We start from the raw sequence: 16,641 nt of genomic DNA, 5'->3' as shown, positions 1-16,641 counted from the left end.
TTATACTTAAATGAAAGTATGTTATACTTAGATAAAATTCTTCTTTTTAGAAAGTTGGTGACAACAAAAAAAGAAAATTAGAAAGCAAAGTAAACACAGTTAGTTACAATAATAAGCACTGACAGCTTATACCCTGATAAGGAAGGAGAAAGAAAATCTTAAAAAATAGATTGATGGACTCAAAATGAGTATTAATAACACAACGCTTATTTAGTATAGGAGAAAAATAGTCTTACCTGAAATAAGTCTAAGCCTATCATTATATTGGAATGTATACGGAATTAATTTTAATATAGTTTGTCATGACTCAGTTATTTCCAGGAATATCTCTGGCAAAGATGGTTAATTACTGCCCCTAGACCATTGGTCCTTCAGATACAAGTCCAGGGAAATCTAGGCACATGACCACTAAGAATAAAGCCTGTTTGACCCAGCCTCTACTGCAGCTAGATAGGACCATGAGTCTACATTCTGCATAATGGAATGTGAACAGAAATTATGTATGCAACATCTGGATTATGCCCTCGGAGTTGTAAGCTTCCCTGTCTCCTCTGTGCCATAATAACAGGTTGCAGCTGCCTTCTTTCAAATCAGAGATGAAGCTGTGTGTTGGGTGTCAGGATGGAAAAGCCAACTAAATGCCCTGTACCAGCACATCTCCAGACTAAATGAAAGAGTAATAATTTTGCTTAAGCCATTGTTAAGTTGTGTCTAAACCAGATGGCCCACACCATATCACTACCATTTAGTTTCACTTAAACTATTGGTTAAAAAACACAAAAGTCGGGGTGCCTGGGTGGCACAGCAGTTAAGCGTCTGCCTTCGGCTCAGGGCGTGATCCCGGCGTTATGGGATCGAGCCCCACATCAGGCTCCTATGCCTACTTCTTCCCTCTCCCACTCCCCCTGCTTGTGTTCCCTATCTCGCTGGCTGTCTCTATCTCTGTCAAATAAATAAATAAAATCTTAAAAAAAAAAAAAAGTCACAGCTAGAAAAGACATTTTTAATACAATTTAGTACATTTAAATATAGAATGAATATTAGATATTGACAAGTCATTGTTCTTTCCTTAGGTCGCTAATTGTGTTGTTTGTGTTGTGGTTATATTGGTTGTCTTAGATTCATACAGAAATCTTACTTTTCAATGGTTTGGTGATATAAGCATAAATAAATTGATAATGCAAATATGGCAAAATATTAACTATTGAATCTGGGTGATAGATACATGGATTTGGTTGTATTATGCTTTCATGTTTTCTTTATATTTCAAATTTTTCACAATAAAAATAACAAGAAAGACATCTGATGGAATGGGGTATGCACTGGGAGCTCTTAGTGCACAGAGGCAAGACCTGAGTGCAGCGTAGCGGAGGTTCTCTTAGGAAGGCTAACCTTTGACAAAGCAGATGTGTTTGCATCATGTTGCCACTGTTTCTCCTAGATCTAGAGAGAATTTGCTGGCTTCTTGCTGAGATTAGTTTACAGATTGTGGACAACTTTGTCAGTCTTCTGTAACTCAAGTTAAATGTCAGGAAGTAGTGTGAAGATAGGATCCTACCAACATTGTTTTAAGCTGACAGTGTGTGTATGCTGTTCAGTGTATTTTATTTGCGTGCTGTCTGATACGCTTTGCCTATCATCTGTGGTCCATATTGCATCCCGTAGTGGGATTCGTTTTAACTGTAAACTCTACAGCTACTATCTTCCATACAAATGTTATAATAGTAATAATAATAATAACAATAATAATAATAATAGTGTCCCTTTGTTTCTGAAGACTGCAGAGCCACACAATAAAAGCCAGTCTGTTAGTAAACAAAGGAAACAAGAACATAGATAACATGCAAGAATTAAACATTTAAAATCTTACTACTGTAAGCTCTATATATGTTAAGATCACATTGATGGAATTTTACTTTAGTTGGACTGTGGGCAAGTACTCATTACCGTCCAATAGGTCTGGCTTATCTGTGCTGGGAGCAATACTTAAATTATCTTTAAGTATCCTCCATATAAGTACTTTGTTCTCTTTATTGATGTTTATACTTGTATTGCATCATTTACATTTATCAGATTACAAATTTGGAATGTTGAATGTCACATCTCTGTGATTTTTACTTTACTTATGTATACACATATGTATATATGTATATACACACACACACACACACACATATACACACAACAGTACCAATCAATAATATAAATAAAAATTGTATGAACTGATATATAGGGGGAAAATCTGACTATCCTTTAGAATCCTTTAGAATAGAAAAGGCCAATTACTTAAACCTCTTACAATCTGAGTAGAAAATAATTAGTTGAAGGAACACTGACTATCAAGAGTTTCCGTCCATTTTTCGTTATCAAAATAATAGCACCAAAATATCAGAAACTTTTAAATAAAGGAAAATCATATCATGTATTCAAGGGTAATGATTTTCCTCTTCCGTTGCTCGTTTTCAGAAAATTTAAATTGTAATATCACCATATTCCTACAGGACATTTCTCTATAAAATAGACAATTAAAACCATGTACATGTCTGTTCTTACAGGCAAAATAAAGGTTGTTTAATGACCATACAAAGAATTCCAAGATATTAGCCCTAATGACAGAATGATTAGGTAACTTCATGACTAGATCTCTTGTTTCAAAACAATTCAACGTTACAAAATAGAAGTGTTTTAAAGTTAATTTACCTTTACTTAAGAACAATTATAATCTCATTTATGGAAATATATGTCATTAATGAACCATTTCTTCACACAAGTAGGAAATACTATTCCAGGAAGTCAGAGTATTCTAAGATTAAAGTTACCAGGACTGAATGCTTCAGGCTCAAATAACCATTAAGAAATTGCCATCACCCATCGAAATTAAAAGAAACGCCACTTTACTGACAATTCTGTCACTAAATTTCAAGAAATTATAGGTGGGAATTTTCTTACAAAGTTTTTAGCTCTAAAATACAGTACTTTGTGGGCACCTGGGTGGCTCAGTCAGTTAAGCATCTGACTCTTGGTTTTGGTGCAGGTCATGATCCCAGGTGCAGCCCTGCCTGCGGCTCTGCACTCAGCAGGGAATCTGCTTGAGATTCTCTCTTTCTCTCTCTACCCTCCCTGCCCTCTCTCTCTCTCAAATAAATAAATAAATAAATAAATAAATAAATAAATCTTTTTAGAAAATAAAATACAGAACTTTGTTTCCTGAAGAACAAGCTTCCAGGGTGCAATTCAAAGCCTCCATCCTCAGGCTACTTAGTCTGGAAGGACATACATAAAATAGTTACAAGGTTTGTGTCATGCCAACAAATTGTACCAGAAGATGAGAAGTGATGAGCTAGATTCTTATTATATCTGAGCCACTGTCTCTAGTATGGAAAATATTTCAGAAGCCTATTTATACTCCAGGTCCATAACTTACTACTCAGAAAGTTTACACTGTGATGAGCCAAACAGCATGCTGACTTATTGGCTTCAGAAACCTATTAGTGACTACGAGAATCACTGTGTTAACCAGAAACACCCTGCATTTTTGTTCATCTCTCTTTCAGATCACATTTTCACAAGCAGTCTCTGGATATTATTTCTTTGTAATCAAATACTGGCAATTTAACTTGATAATTCTTTTGCACTTTCAGAGAAAAAGAAAGGGTTAGGTATGACTGAGTCACTTTTCCCATAGTTGTTTTTCTCCAGAGGAGCTTATTATTGTCTGTACCTAGAATGTTATTTTGCCTTCTTATCTTTTATTTTACGGGGAAAAAAATCCATCTCATTTCTGGGCTAGAAGTAATTTGTATTTCATATTATTTGAGCACTATTTCAATTTGATACTCTAGTTTTCTGTGAAGAAATTATATTTAAAGACGTGACTTTCAATCCCTGCCTAAGCGTATAGAAATGAGGGAAGCCACCATATCTGTCACCTCAGTCATCACCAGGGTGAAGGTGGCTAAAGTGGCCAGCTAAGCAGCATCTGCTTCTGTCCATGCACCATGTCTGGCGTCCCTCAGGATGCAGCCTGACTCCTGTGCCTCCCTTCACCAGCTAACATCATTATGGCAGCTCTCAGTGTAGAACATAGAGAAGTTAAGGAATCTGACAGGCTGGTAAAATTACCCTGCAACCTCAGTTTTTAAAAATACATATTTCAGATTGATATTTCTTCCCTCGAGGTTTTGATTAATTATGTCTGGAAATATAGGTTTCTTTTTAAAATGATTCACTGAAAACTTGGACTTAATATTCAAATATTACTTATCAAGTGGTTTTTAAACCCCTTGGTTAAAGTTACCATTAAATAAATGTCCTTAAACTTTAAACGTCTCCTTCAAATGAAAGAAAATTATTTTGTTCATAGTCTATCCCAAGATTTGTTTTAATGTGAAAACTCAGTGCTTGGAATATTGGATTCCCAGTCTCTCTTCTTTTTGAGGACTTTGCAGGGACCAAGAAAAAATATGACATCTGAGTTACAAAAGCAAATAAACAGTCAACTCAACTTTTAAAGGTAAGCAACAGTATTGCAAATTTGCCTTCTCTGCTGAAAAATAAGAAGACTAAAATAATTCGCACATGTATCTTTCAGAGCCATCGGAACATGGATTGTTCTCGTATGTTCTGTAGTCATTAATTTTTTGTTAAATATTTATGTTGTTTTTCGATCCATCAGTTTTGTCTTCCCTTGTTGTATGATAAATTTTCTAAGAACGGGGAAGAAGGAAATAACTACATCTTTACTTTTTGTCCTGTATCCTCATGCCATCCTTGTTGGTGAAGAAGTAAGAGCAGTTAGAATCCAGGGCACTTCAAATGCCCAAAAAACGTTCTCCAACTGTACCAATACCTTTTAGTTCCTATGAGCAACACATTATTAATAGTTTAGCAGAAATTATTCTGGTTAAAGGGATTCCAGATGCTCTGTCATTGTGTATCTCTTAAATGGCAATGGAAGGGAGGATTAGGAACTCTGACCTCTGCTACTCAGTTGATAAATGACCCTGTATCATTTAACCAGTCACTTCCTACATTGCTTTGTCTTTTTCATGATATTAACATCTAAGTAATTGACGAAGATCTCAATGGCTTTCTGTTTTGTTGGTGGTTGTGTTTAAACTGTTCCCCAAAGAGCTGATGACAAGGTGATTTTTTGGTCAAGGATTCCTTTTTGCTCAGTGTCCTTCCCTAGTTTACATCCTTTGTTGCCCTAGTCCATAACTGTTCTATTTACGTGTTCTCTTGCTCTTTTTCTGAGTAGGCTTTAGGTTTATTCCTTGGTTTAAGAATAAAGCTATGGGGCACCTGGGTGGCGCAGTTGTTTGGGTCAGGGCGTGATCCCAGAGTCCTGGGATCGAGCCCCACGTCAGGCTCCTCTGCTGAGAGCCTGCTTCTTCCTCTCCCACTCCCCCTGCTTGTGTTCCCTCTCTCCCTGGCTGTCTCTCTCTCTGTCAAATAAATAAAATCTTAAAAAAAAAAAAGAAGAAAGCTACAGCCACCCGATCCTTAACTTGTTAATATGCTAGACTCCACTGGCAGAAATGACTTAATTTTACCACTTCACACAGCCTGCTACCCTTTCATAGTGCCCCTTACTACCCACAACTGTGTATCAGTCTTTCATTTTTTCTAAGATTGCTCAGTTGTCCCAATTTCGTTCCGTTTGTCTCTCCCTAGATTTCCCCTGTTCCTCATACTCTATTTTTCTGGATGTCACCTACTCTCTTACAAGTACACTCTCTCTATTTTTTTAGCAACATTGCCCTTGAGCTTCCAACTTCCTAAAAATACAATGGCCACAGCCTTCCTATCCTTCTGAGAAGTTTTCTTCTCAGACATTTCCTATAGGACATTGGGAATGTAAAGAGATTTTTTTTCAACCACTTCATTTTACAGCAAAAGAAACTGAAGTCTGTAGAGACACGTTACCAAAATTTACCTTGTAATCAACCATAAAGCCAAAACTAAATCTAAGGTCTTTCAACTGCAAAGAACTGGAGAATTCACCCTTTGTCCCCACTGACATAATTCCTGCTCTCAAAGGTCTACCTTCACTGGGACCCATTTCCTCCAGTTGGTATAACCATGAGCAGAGTACAGTCAAAATGCAAAGGAGGGGATCTGAAATCCACCCCAGACCTTGGCAGTCAGCACGTCTACCTTTCAATTCTGTAGCCAGGAAGGAGTTATACTGGATATGAGTTGGAAAGGGGACATGTTATTATATATAAAAACAGGGAGATTTTTTGTTGTTGGGTTTGGTTGGGGAAAAAAATGTTTAGAATCCTCTCATTGGATATCGGACAACATAATTTTGGCAAAGGTTTTAGCTTTTGTTGGTCTTCTTCAGTTATTATTTTGCTTCACTTCCATGGTCACAAATTTGTTCATTGATTCCGCTCTGTAGGAGATTCTTTGGTAGGTTTGATTTTTTTTTTTTTTTAACCCACCCTGTTTCGAAAAGTTCCAGGTGGCTTAAGATGCCTTACTTCTGTCTTCTCAGAGCCTCCACCCCCATCTGGTGGTATATTTAGGATTGACCATCCATGTGCCCTCACAATATTTCTGAAGCCTTTATTGGGAACAAAATTTTATTTTATCTGTCAGTGAATAACTTTCATATGATAGTCAGCTCTGAGTCTAGCATGTCTACTTATGGAAAATTGTTCAGAAACTAAGTCATCTTTCAGTTCTCATTGATATTCATGACTTTTCCCTGGTGATTTATAATGCTATGCACTCATATAGCATTTCATGGTTTTCACATTATCTTGTTTGAGCCTATGAAATAGGTAAAGGCTAATATTACAGTTGAAAACACTTTAGCTCAGACAGATTCAGTGACTTGCCTAAAGTTACTTAGATAGTAAGTGGCAGAGCTAAGACTAGAATCCTAGCAAGCCAGCATTAAGATTGTCTTTGTCTTGGGGTGCCTGGGTGGCTCGGTTGGTAAGGCGTCTGACTCATGATTTCAGCTCAGGTCGTGATCTCAGGGTTGTGAGATTGAGCCCCATGTCGGGCTCTGTGCTGGGGGCGTAGAACCTGCTTAGGATTCTCTTTCTCCCTCTTCCTCTGTCCCTCCCCTCAAATATTGTCTTGGTCTTATTACCCCCCCAACTTGTCTGAAAGGAAAAATAACACATATTAAGAAGTAGGAATAGAAAAGAGACATTTTTATTCACAAAAAAAGGAGTTGGCTATCATGAGAATCTTAAGACTGCTCCATACAGCAAAAAAGATTTCAGGTCTTATTTCCGAAACTGCTAATTTAACAGAGTGCTAATTATTGGTACAAACAGCAAAGCAAAGTTCATTCTCAGTGGTCTTTGACTGCTAATCACATCTTTGTGCTACAATTGATTAAAACCATGCAGTTGTACTTGGAGTCACAGTTTCTTGCTCAGTGCTTTGCAAGGATTGTGTGGGAGTTCTACTGTGTGACTAATGGACAGTGTAGGTGGGTGATGCCACAGAAGCCACAGAAACAGAAATTTCCATGAGTTAGAGTGAGACAACTCTGTAAAGGCCAGGTGATTTCCCTGTGTCTGCCACCTGCCATATGAATTCTCAGACTTGCTAGGAGACACCGAAGAATCTAGGATAGAGAATAGAGGGGAAGAAAGAGGAGGGGCAGAAGTGGGATTTGTTGTCTATCACCAGCACTGGCCTCAAGAGTATCCAATTGCTTAGGACCTGGGAAGAAAACACCAAAATTGCAAGCACAGGATATTAAATTCATGATTGGTAAAAGTGCTTATACCTAGGAGGCACTTCTAACAAAGTATTGGTGATAGAGTCCTTCCATGAACTAAGCTATGTTCACAACATCGCCTTGGGTTCTGAATGGCCCAAACTGGATAACCCAAACATGAGGTGTCCTTCTAGCCTTCCAAGGAGCCTTCTTTGGGACCCTGACAAGAACCGTCCATAACAGTTTCTCCTCTTGGGGCCACATTTTGTAAGCAATGAGCCAGTATTTAATAGCCCAGAAAGAGGAAATAATATTTAATACTCTTTAATATGAAACCTTGCTAATGAAGTCTTGAAAGTCTAATGGTTAAATCTTCTGGTGTCAAATGTTTTTTTATCTATATTTTGTTATATATTCCTGCCACTTATTTATTAATATATTTCTCCTCTCAGCCCTCAGTGCTATGTTTCCAAAATTCTTCAGTTGAAATTTCATAGTTGTTTCCCCCAACAGCCTTCCTTCAAAGTTTGTCAGCCACCATGCTCTCTCTCTCCCCTGCCTAACCTTCCAATGTCACAGTTAGGTTGTAAGGGAGGAGTAAAAAGACCTGCAATCTAGACTCTCCACCGGGCAGGGTCAGAGGTATTCCAGAGTTTAAAGAAAATTAGATGCCTGTGCAAAGGTCTCCAGTTCCACTTCCATAAAGGAAGCATTGAACATAAATATCTCAGACTGTGAGGTCTCCTGCTAAGTTCCCTGGAGAAGACTCAAGCAGTTGCACACGCAGAGAAAGGAAACGTTCCCTTTTTTGTTAATTTTTGTGTGTTCCTGGTACATTTTAAATCCAGGGAATATCTCAGACATTTAATGGAAAAGATAGGTACTATTCAAGTCCCATCAAGAAGGAAATGAAGGGCATGAACATTTCAAAATGGGTCATTGGACTGCTTGCCTCCGAACAATTTTGATCTTCATATTTAAGACCAGAAGTAAACAATATCCATGACCAGCTAATGAAATAGCTATGCTGCTTAACAATCAAAGAGCTCTCTACATCATAAATGATCATTAAAACTATAACCTAAACAAGCACACATGTTACAGAGTTGATTTAGAAAAGAGAAAGAAATGAATAATCCTTTCACCTTGGCAAAGGGTGAGGTATCACAGAATAATTTCCTCCCTATTATTGCCCTTCATCCATGAGTATGTTCAAGATCTGCTATTTTACCACTATAATCTTAATTTAAGATTAAGGCAAAGGAAAGATTCTAAACATCTCAACTTTATATTCTATAACAATTTCAGCATATTTACAGTCTATATTCTGTTTCACCATGCATTGCCATTTTATTTTTTTGTTCAGGACAATAATATTCAAATCTAGAGAATACAAGATGCCCAACATGTCACAGCCAGCCTTCTGCAAAGGAGAGGAAGCCAGCAGCAAACAAGAAAATGGTTTCTTTTTGAAAAGATAATTCCTCCAGACTTTACGGTAACCATTTCTTAAAGAAGGAAATAGAGTTTGTGGTCAAGTTAAACTATTTGTTTTCTAGGCTGTTAAGAAGAGAAACATTGGTCAAAAATAAAACCATCTCAGTCTTCACTTTATGCACATGATGTTCCCCCAACACTAATTTCCACCATTTCTGCAGGAGCATTTTCCAAAAGCACATTTTAGGAATTCTGAATCTGTGGTCTATCTGATTCTTTTTTTTTTTTTTAAGATTTTATTTATTTATTTGACAGAGATAGAGACAGCCAGCGAGAGAGGGAACACAGGCAGGGAGAGTGGGAGAGGAAGAAGCAGGCTCCCAGTGGAGGAGCCTGATGTGGGGCTCGATCCCAGGACTCTGGAATCACGCCCTGAGCCGAAGGCAGACGCTTAATGACTGAGCCACCCAGGCGCCCCTATCTGATTCTTTATACTTGGAATCTGGTCTCATTAAAGCATGGATTAATTGAGCTTCCTGATGACTGGAAGTAGTAGATGAAGTTTCTGGTTTCTCCCAACTAGTAACTAGTTGGGAGTTTTTAAACCTGCCTACACTTACTTCACATTCATCCAAATTAGTGTCTTCTAGCTGCAGTACTAAGTACAAAATCCCATGGTTGGGAAATGCCAAGAACGTTTCAACTAAATAATCTGATGGAGCACTTTTTTTTCAACTGTTCTTATTCCTTATTCTTTAACAATCTTATTCTATACCTATCACAAGTATGGAATGTGAAAAATTATGAAATTTGCTCATTTGTAATGTTGACTCTGTCAGAAGGTATGATTGCTTCAGTTTCTGAGAAACACTTCCAATCTATACCATGCAATCCTGTTTAACTTAATTTAACTTACATTGATTTATGTATTTATATAGCATATGAAGAAAGATGGGGCATATACAGTCCTGGAATGTGAGGAGGAGTGAGAAAAGTAAGGATTTTTCCCAGTATCTGTTTAAAAAAAAATTAAGAAAAGCAAAATAATCCAAAAACCCATTCAGTGGTGACACTGAATTTTGTTTTATTACATTCAAACACCAAAAACTAAAAATACTTCATTTTTAAAAAGTCTATACCAAAGGACTCAAACACATACTTCTATACCAATGTTCATAGCAGCATTGTTCACAATAGCCGAAAGGTGGAAACAATGCAAGTGTCCATCAACAGATGAATGAATTTTTTATATGTGGTATATACAATATAACAATATTATTCATTCATTTAAAAATGAAATTCTAATATATGCTACAACATGGGTAAACCTTAAAAATGTTAATGCTAAGTGAAATAAGCCAGACACAAAAGGATAAATATTCTATGATTCCATTTATCTGAGGTACCTAGAATAGGCAAATTTATACAAGTGGAAAATATAATACAGCTTACAAGGAACGAGAGGAAGGAAGGAATGGGGAGTTATTATTTAATGGCTATAGAATCTATGTTTTGGGATGATGAAAAAGTTCTGGAAATAGTGATGATGGTTGCACAATACTGTGAGTGTACTCAATGCCACTGAATTGTCCACTTAAAAATAGTTAAAATGATTTAAAAATACCTTTAATAAAATCTGATTAGTATTTCCAAGGCTAAAAGTAGACACCATATGCCGGTCTAAAGCATCTGAGAAGACATACATTGCTTGACAGAAGAATTTGTCGTATACTTTTTGGTTTAATATAAAAAGGATTCACATTAACCCCTGCATAGTGATGCAACACAAATATTTTCTTGTCACCAGGCCACACTGATCACATTATTTCCTCATTCTTTGAACATTTAGGAATAGACTTACACATTTTTGGAAAACTGTCAATAATACCTTATGCCACTTTGAGCCATTAAGTATGATCTTTGAATCAATCGTATGTTGGCTAAATGTGTAGGCTGTTCTGTCTTTTTTATGGTTACCATGGAAACTGTATAGTCATGGCATTACCAGGAGACTACAAGGGCATCAGAAAGTGTACAATAAAAGTTAGCTTATTTCATGGTTTACAATTTCTTCCAGCTGTCTCCATTTGTGATTATCATGTTCACATTGGGAGTATAAACATACAACCAAAAGGGCTCCAGTAACTATAGCCAATAAGCGATCTCACCCATAACAGACTTCCAACCTCCTTTCCTCAAAGATTTGGATAGAAACACATGAAAGAAGTGGCATGTAAGCTTCAGGTGTTTTCAATTATTTCCCTCATATGAGCAAAGACTTCTTAATGCAAAACATGTTTCAGCTCAAATAGTTTTCCCTAAAGATTGTGTAGCTTCAGAAGAATTTCATCTACATATTCCTAATTCATTGACACTTCATCAATAACACAGTATCTCCTCTGAGCTCTTCTTTAAGATCATTTCCTCTCCGGGTGGTCAAAAATATGGTACATGTTAAGTATTGCTTACTTCGGTGAAGTGCACTTCTAGAAAGGGTATATAACCTTTTGCCCCTGCAAGAAAGAGAAATAAATGCTCAGTGCTGGGATTTGTAGTAGATTCCTTGTCAGTTGAGTCACCACAGAGTGTTCTAGCACAACACTATTTTCCTATTTAAGAACTGTCGGCTTTTCTCTAGAATGGTATGGATGGGGGAAGACAGACCCACCTTTGCTGGTATAAATCATTAACTGTCTAAATGCTCAGGCAAGCCTGTTCAGGGATTACAAAGAAAGAATGCGGGTTTGGAGCATTTTGTTTTCCTAAGTTCCTATGAGTGAAAGTGACAACATCGGTCATTTAGGCTTTAGCAGCCTTACATAGCCGTGAGCTTTATCTTATAGTTCCAGAAATTTGCCACTTCATTGTTGCCTTCTGCAAGTTGCCAGGACCACTCTGTTTGTAATTATTTTATAGGAATTATGAGGTTTACTTCATAAAGCATTTGAGTAATGAACATTGCTAAATAACATTCACAGTTTAGGGAAACAAATTCATCTACAGACGGATGAACTAGGTGAATTACAATGAAAAAGAAATCCAGAACCCTACCTCCTGCTGAATATACTCCAAAGTAGGTGAAAATTTAAGCCACACTCCAGCACATTCTCCCTGTCTCTTCCCCTTTCTGTCTCTTTCTCTCCCTCCCTCTCTCTTTCACATACACACACACACACACACATATTTTATGATTTTGGCAGAAAATAATGAAAAAAAATGTGAAAAGGTAAACACTGTTCTGATGATGAAGTGTTTTTGGTTAATTGCCAATGAGCCTTGAAGAGGAATCCAAATTTTCAGATCAGTATCAGGGCTAGAGTTCTTTTGGGAGGTAAACTCCTGCTGCTCTTGGCACTTTATCCCCAGTCAAAGTAGAGGAGGCGTTAGAATCTAATCATCTGAGCAAGTTTTAAATGTATAGCAACAGTACAACTTCGCACTAAAGATAATAAAAATGGTTACCACACATATATGTTTACAAAAATACTGGTTTGAAATATATCTATAGAGACATATTCATAACATATACATATTATTTGAGATTACAAGACAAACTAGATACAAGCAGAAATTTTGTTTCATTTTTAGAGTTTCACTTTCCTAATATTTTACTTTTCTTACAATAAAGACCACTTCAGCAGGCTGAATGCCATGAAACCTCCAGCCTGTAGTTTATAGTTTACCACAGTATGAGAAAATATAAAACTTTCAAAATATCATAGGAACTAATTTTCAAGTTCATTTCTCGTATTTCCTGCTCTACTAAAAACAGAGGATCTATAAGAAGGTTGGGGTTGGGTATGGGTAGGAAAACATCCACTCCCAAGATGGCTCATTCAGATGGCAGGCAAACTGATGTTGACTGCATGTTCATGCCCACATTGGTCTCTGCATAAGGCAGCTGGGGCTCCCTCGTGCCAGTTATCTAGGTTCCAAGAGTGAGTGTCCTAAGAAACAGAAAGTGGAAGCTACCAATTTCTTAAGATCTGGATGCAGAAAATGACATGGTATCATTCTGCCATGTTCTATTAGTCAAGAAGTTAGGGAGCCTGTATTTCAGGGGAGGGGACATAGACATTACTTTTCTATAGGAGGCCTAAGAATTTTGTGGCTTTGTTTTAAAACCAGCACTATTTGTATATCACCAAGAAAATATATACTTCTTTTCAATTTGATCTTGTCTTTTTAATCTCAAGTGGGAATGTCTGCCCCAATCTTAGAAAATAAAGTATATCCCCTGAACAAGTTGAATCCTGATATTTCAAAGAATCACAACAAAACAGGCAAGAAACTGTGACATCCTCATATTTACTTAGGGAATACTGTAAGTTTAATTCAAAAAGGGGAATCTGTTTGAAATATTGCCCTGAAACAAAAATGGGCTGTAGAGATTGTAAATTACCTCTTAATTTCTTGCACCACCTTTCTAGGACCCCTCAATATCTTTCTCTCTTTAAGTCACTAAAATCTATACAGATTAGCTGGAGATATATCTTGAAGGGCTGGTAGTTGCCTGGCTAGTTTGCATTTTGCAAGCTTATTTTTCCTTGTCATGCATTCTTAATCACCAAATTTTTTTGAGCATGTATTATATGCTAAGCACTGGAATTTTAAAAATACATGATTCATGGTTTTATGGGGTTCATATACCAGTGGGAAACATGCTTGTAACCAAAAAAAAAAAAAAAAAAATCAAAGACATACCACAGTAAAGCTAAACATAACATCCTGTGGGTTCTTAGAGAATGAAGAATTCCAGGTAGGTGCCATGAAGCTGATTTTAAGAGAAAGTGAAGATGCTTCGGGCAAATGGAGAAACAGAAAGTTAATCAGCACATGCAGGAAGTAAATGGAAGGCACCAGGTGGTTTTGAGAAATGACCATTTATATTGGTGTGCGTAGAATAGGGAATGAAAGGAAGAACAAGGAGATGAGACTAGGAAGGTAGATTCAGCCAATCCTGAGCTTTGTGTTCTGGGGCCAAGTGTTTGAACATTATACAAAGGAGATAGCAATTCCAGATTTGCCTTTGGAATCTGTCAGTACATGGGAAAGTGAGAGATGGAGAGAGAATTTGTTCCAGTATAATACAGTGGCTATTTTTCTAAGAAACCTTTTCCAAATGCACTTTTTATAAGACTTGCTTTAAAACAAAACAAAACAAAAATTTCAATGAGAAAAAAAAAACAGAGTAGAGCATTTCTAGCTACACATATATAGTTACAAAACCTAAAAGACATTGAGCAAATGCAGTGTTTGAATTCATCTAGCTTTGGCTTCAGAGTAAAGGTCTGTCTTTATTGTCAGGATAAGCTTCTTAAAATTCTCCTTACCTCCATCATCTACTGTTAGAACAAGGCACACAAATAAATACTTGAAGAAGGCAGCCATGATTTGTGTGATGGGTTCCACATCCCCCAGGAATTTAAGGTTAAGCCATTCTCAATCTCTACAATTAACTCACATTACCAAGTTAGTAATGGCATATTGTCCGACCTCCTTTGTGAAAATATGCTACTGGGAAATTGTCATATTCAAGTAGCTGTCTCAGGAATTGAGGAAGGTATTCTATTAAGAGGAAAGATTGGAGGTGTGAACCTAAATTGAAAAGTTGGCTTGAATTATTCTAACCCTATGTTACAGAATTTTCAGGTAAAAACTTCATGGGGGATGGGGAGATAATTCTAATTTTAAAAAGACTTTTGAAAAATGTGCTAGTAACAAAAACAGACACATAGATCAGTGGAACAGAATAGAGAATCCAGAAATGGACCCTCGGCTCTTTGGCCAGCTAATCTTCAACAAGCAGGAAAGAATATCCAAAGGAAAAAAGACAGTCTCTTCAACAAATGGTATTGGGAAAATTGGACAGCCACATGCAGAAGAATGAAACTGGACCATTTCCTTACACCACACACAAAAATAGACTCAAAATGGATAAAAGACCTAAATGTGATACAGGAATCCATCAAAATCCTAGAGGAGAACACAGGCAGCAACCTCTTCAACCTCGGCCACAGCAACTTCCTGCTAGACTCGTCTGGAAAGGCAAGGGAAACAAAGGCAAAAATGACCTATTGGGATTTGATCAAGATAAAAAGCTTGTGCGCAGCAAAGGAAACAGTGGACAAAAGACAACTGACAGAATGGGAGAAGATATTTGCAAATGTCTTATCAGAAAAAGGGCTAATATCCAAAATCTATAAAGAACTTACCAAATTCAACACCCAAAGAACAAATAATCCAATCAAGAAATGGACAGAAGACATGAACAGATATTTCTCCAAAGAAGACATACAAATGTCCAACAGATAAGTGAAAAAGGCTCCACATCACTTGGCATCAGGCAAATACAAATCAAAACTTCAATGAGATATCACCTCATACCAGTCAGAACAGCTAAAATTAACAAATCAGGAAACAACAGATGGTGGTGAAGATGCAGAGAAAGGGGAACCCTCCTACACTGTTGGTGGGAATGCAAGTTGGTGCAGGCCTTCTGGTAAACAGTATGAAGGTTCCTCAGAAAGTTGAAAATAGAGCTACCCTACAACCCAGCAATTGCACAACTAGGTATTTACCCCAAAGATACAAATGTAGTGATCCAAAGGGGTACCTCTACCCCAATGTTTATAGCAGCAATGTCCACAATAGCCAAAGTATAGAAAGAGCCCAGAGGTCCATCGACAGATGAATGAATAAAGAAGATGTAGTGTGTGTGTGTGTGTGTGTGTGTGTATGTGTGTGTGTGTGTGTGTGTGTATACAATGGAATATTCAGCCATCAAAAAAATGAAATCTTGCCATTTGCAACGACGTGGATAGAACTAGAGGGTATTATGCTAAGTGAAATACGTCAATCAGAGAAAGACAATTATCATATGATCTCATGTGTGGAATTTAAGAAACAAAACAGAGGATCATAGGGGAAGGGAGGGAAAAATAAAACAAGACAAAATCAGAGAGACATACCATAAGAGACTCTTAATCATAGGAAACAAACTGAGGGTTGCTGGAGTGGGGGTTGGGGTAACTGGGTGATGGACATGAGCACATAAGGAGAGCACATGATGTAATGAGCACTGGGTATTATATAACCCTGATGAATCACTGAACTCTACCTCTGAAATTAATAATACACTATTTGTTAATTGAATTTTAAAAAAATAGATACTAACCTTTTATCAAAAAAATAAAGAAAAAATAAAAATGGTACTAAAAAGAATGACCTATATTTTTAAAAACCTGCACTATTAGTTTTGCCAAAGTGAAAATTAGCTCACATATTATGGCTCAACATCCCACAATGGCACTTGTTCCCTGTAGTTTGATATCTGAAGTGAAATCTAAAGTGTGTTAAATCTTCTGGTTGATTTCTGGTCACATTATGTTTCTCCCTTCTGTATTTATTTGCATATTACTGTCTCAACTTTATTTTTATGTAAAGTTTATTTTTATGTAAATTGTCAATTCCAAAAATGTTCCCAAGGACTCTTCCTGCCCCCATCATGGGAA

The 16,641-nt window shown here is 37.0% G+C and overlaps 1 protein-coding gene across 1 annotated transcript in view; it reads left to right on the top strand.

The window, feature by feature from the left end:
- Positions 1-9,411, top strand: part of LMNTD1 (lamin tail domain containing 1) — an 85,237-nt gene extending 75,826 nt beyond the window's left edge. The window contains 1 exon segment of the mRNA XM_040642263.1: positions 9,057-9,411. Within this exon segment, the coding sequence (XP_040498197.1) occupies positions 9,057-9,077 (21 nt within the window). The 3' untranslated portion in view covers positions 9,078-9,411.
- The last annotated feature ends 7,230 nt before the right edge of the window (positions 9,412-16,641 follow it).

The sequence above is a fragment of the Ursus maritimus genome, unplaced genomic scaffold (assembly GCF_017311325.1).
Source record: "Ursus maritimus isolate PB19 unplaced genomic scaffold, ASM1731132v1 scaffold_26, whole genome shotgun sequence".
NCBI lineage: Eukaryota > Metazoa > Chordata > Mammalia > Carnivora > Ursidae > Ursus > Ursus maritimus.
The sequence above is the reverse complement of the archived record's forward strand: the minus strand, read 5'-3'. Positions and strand labels throughout refer to the sequence as shown.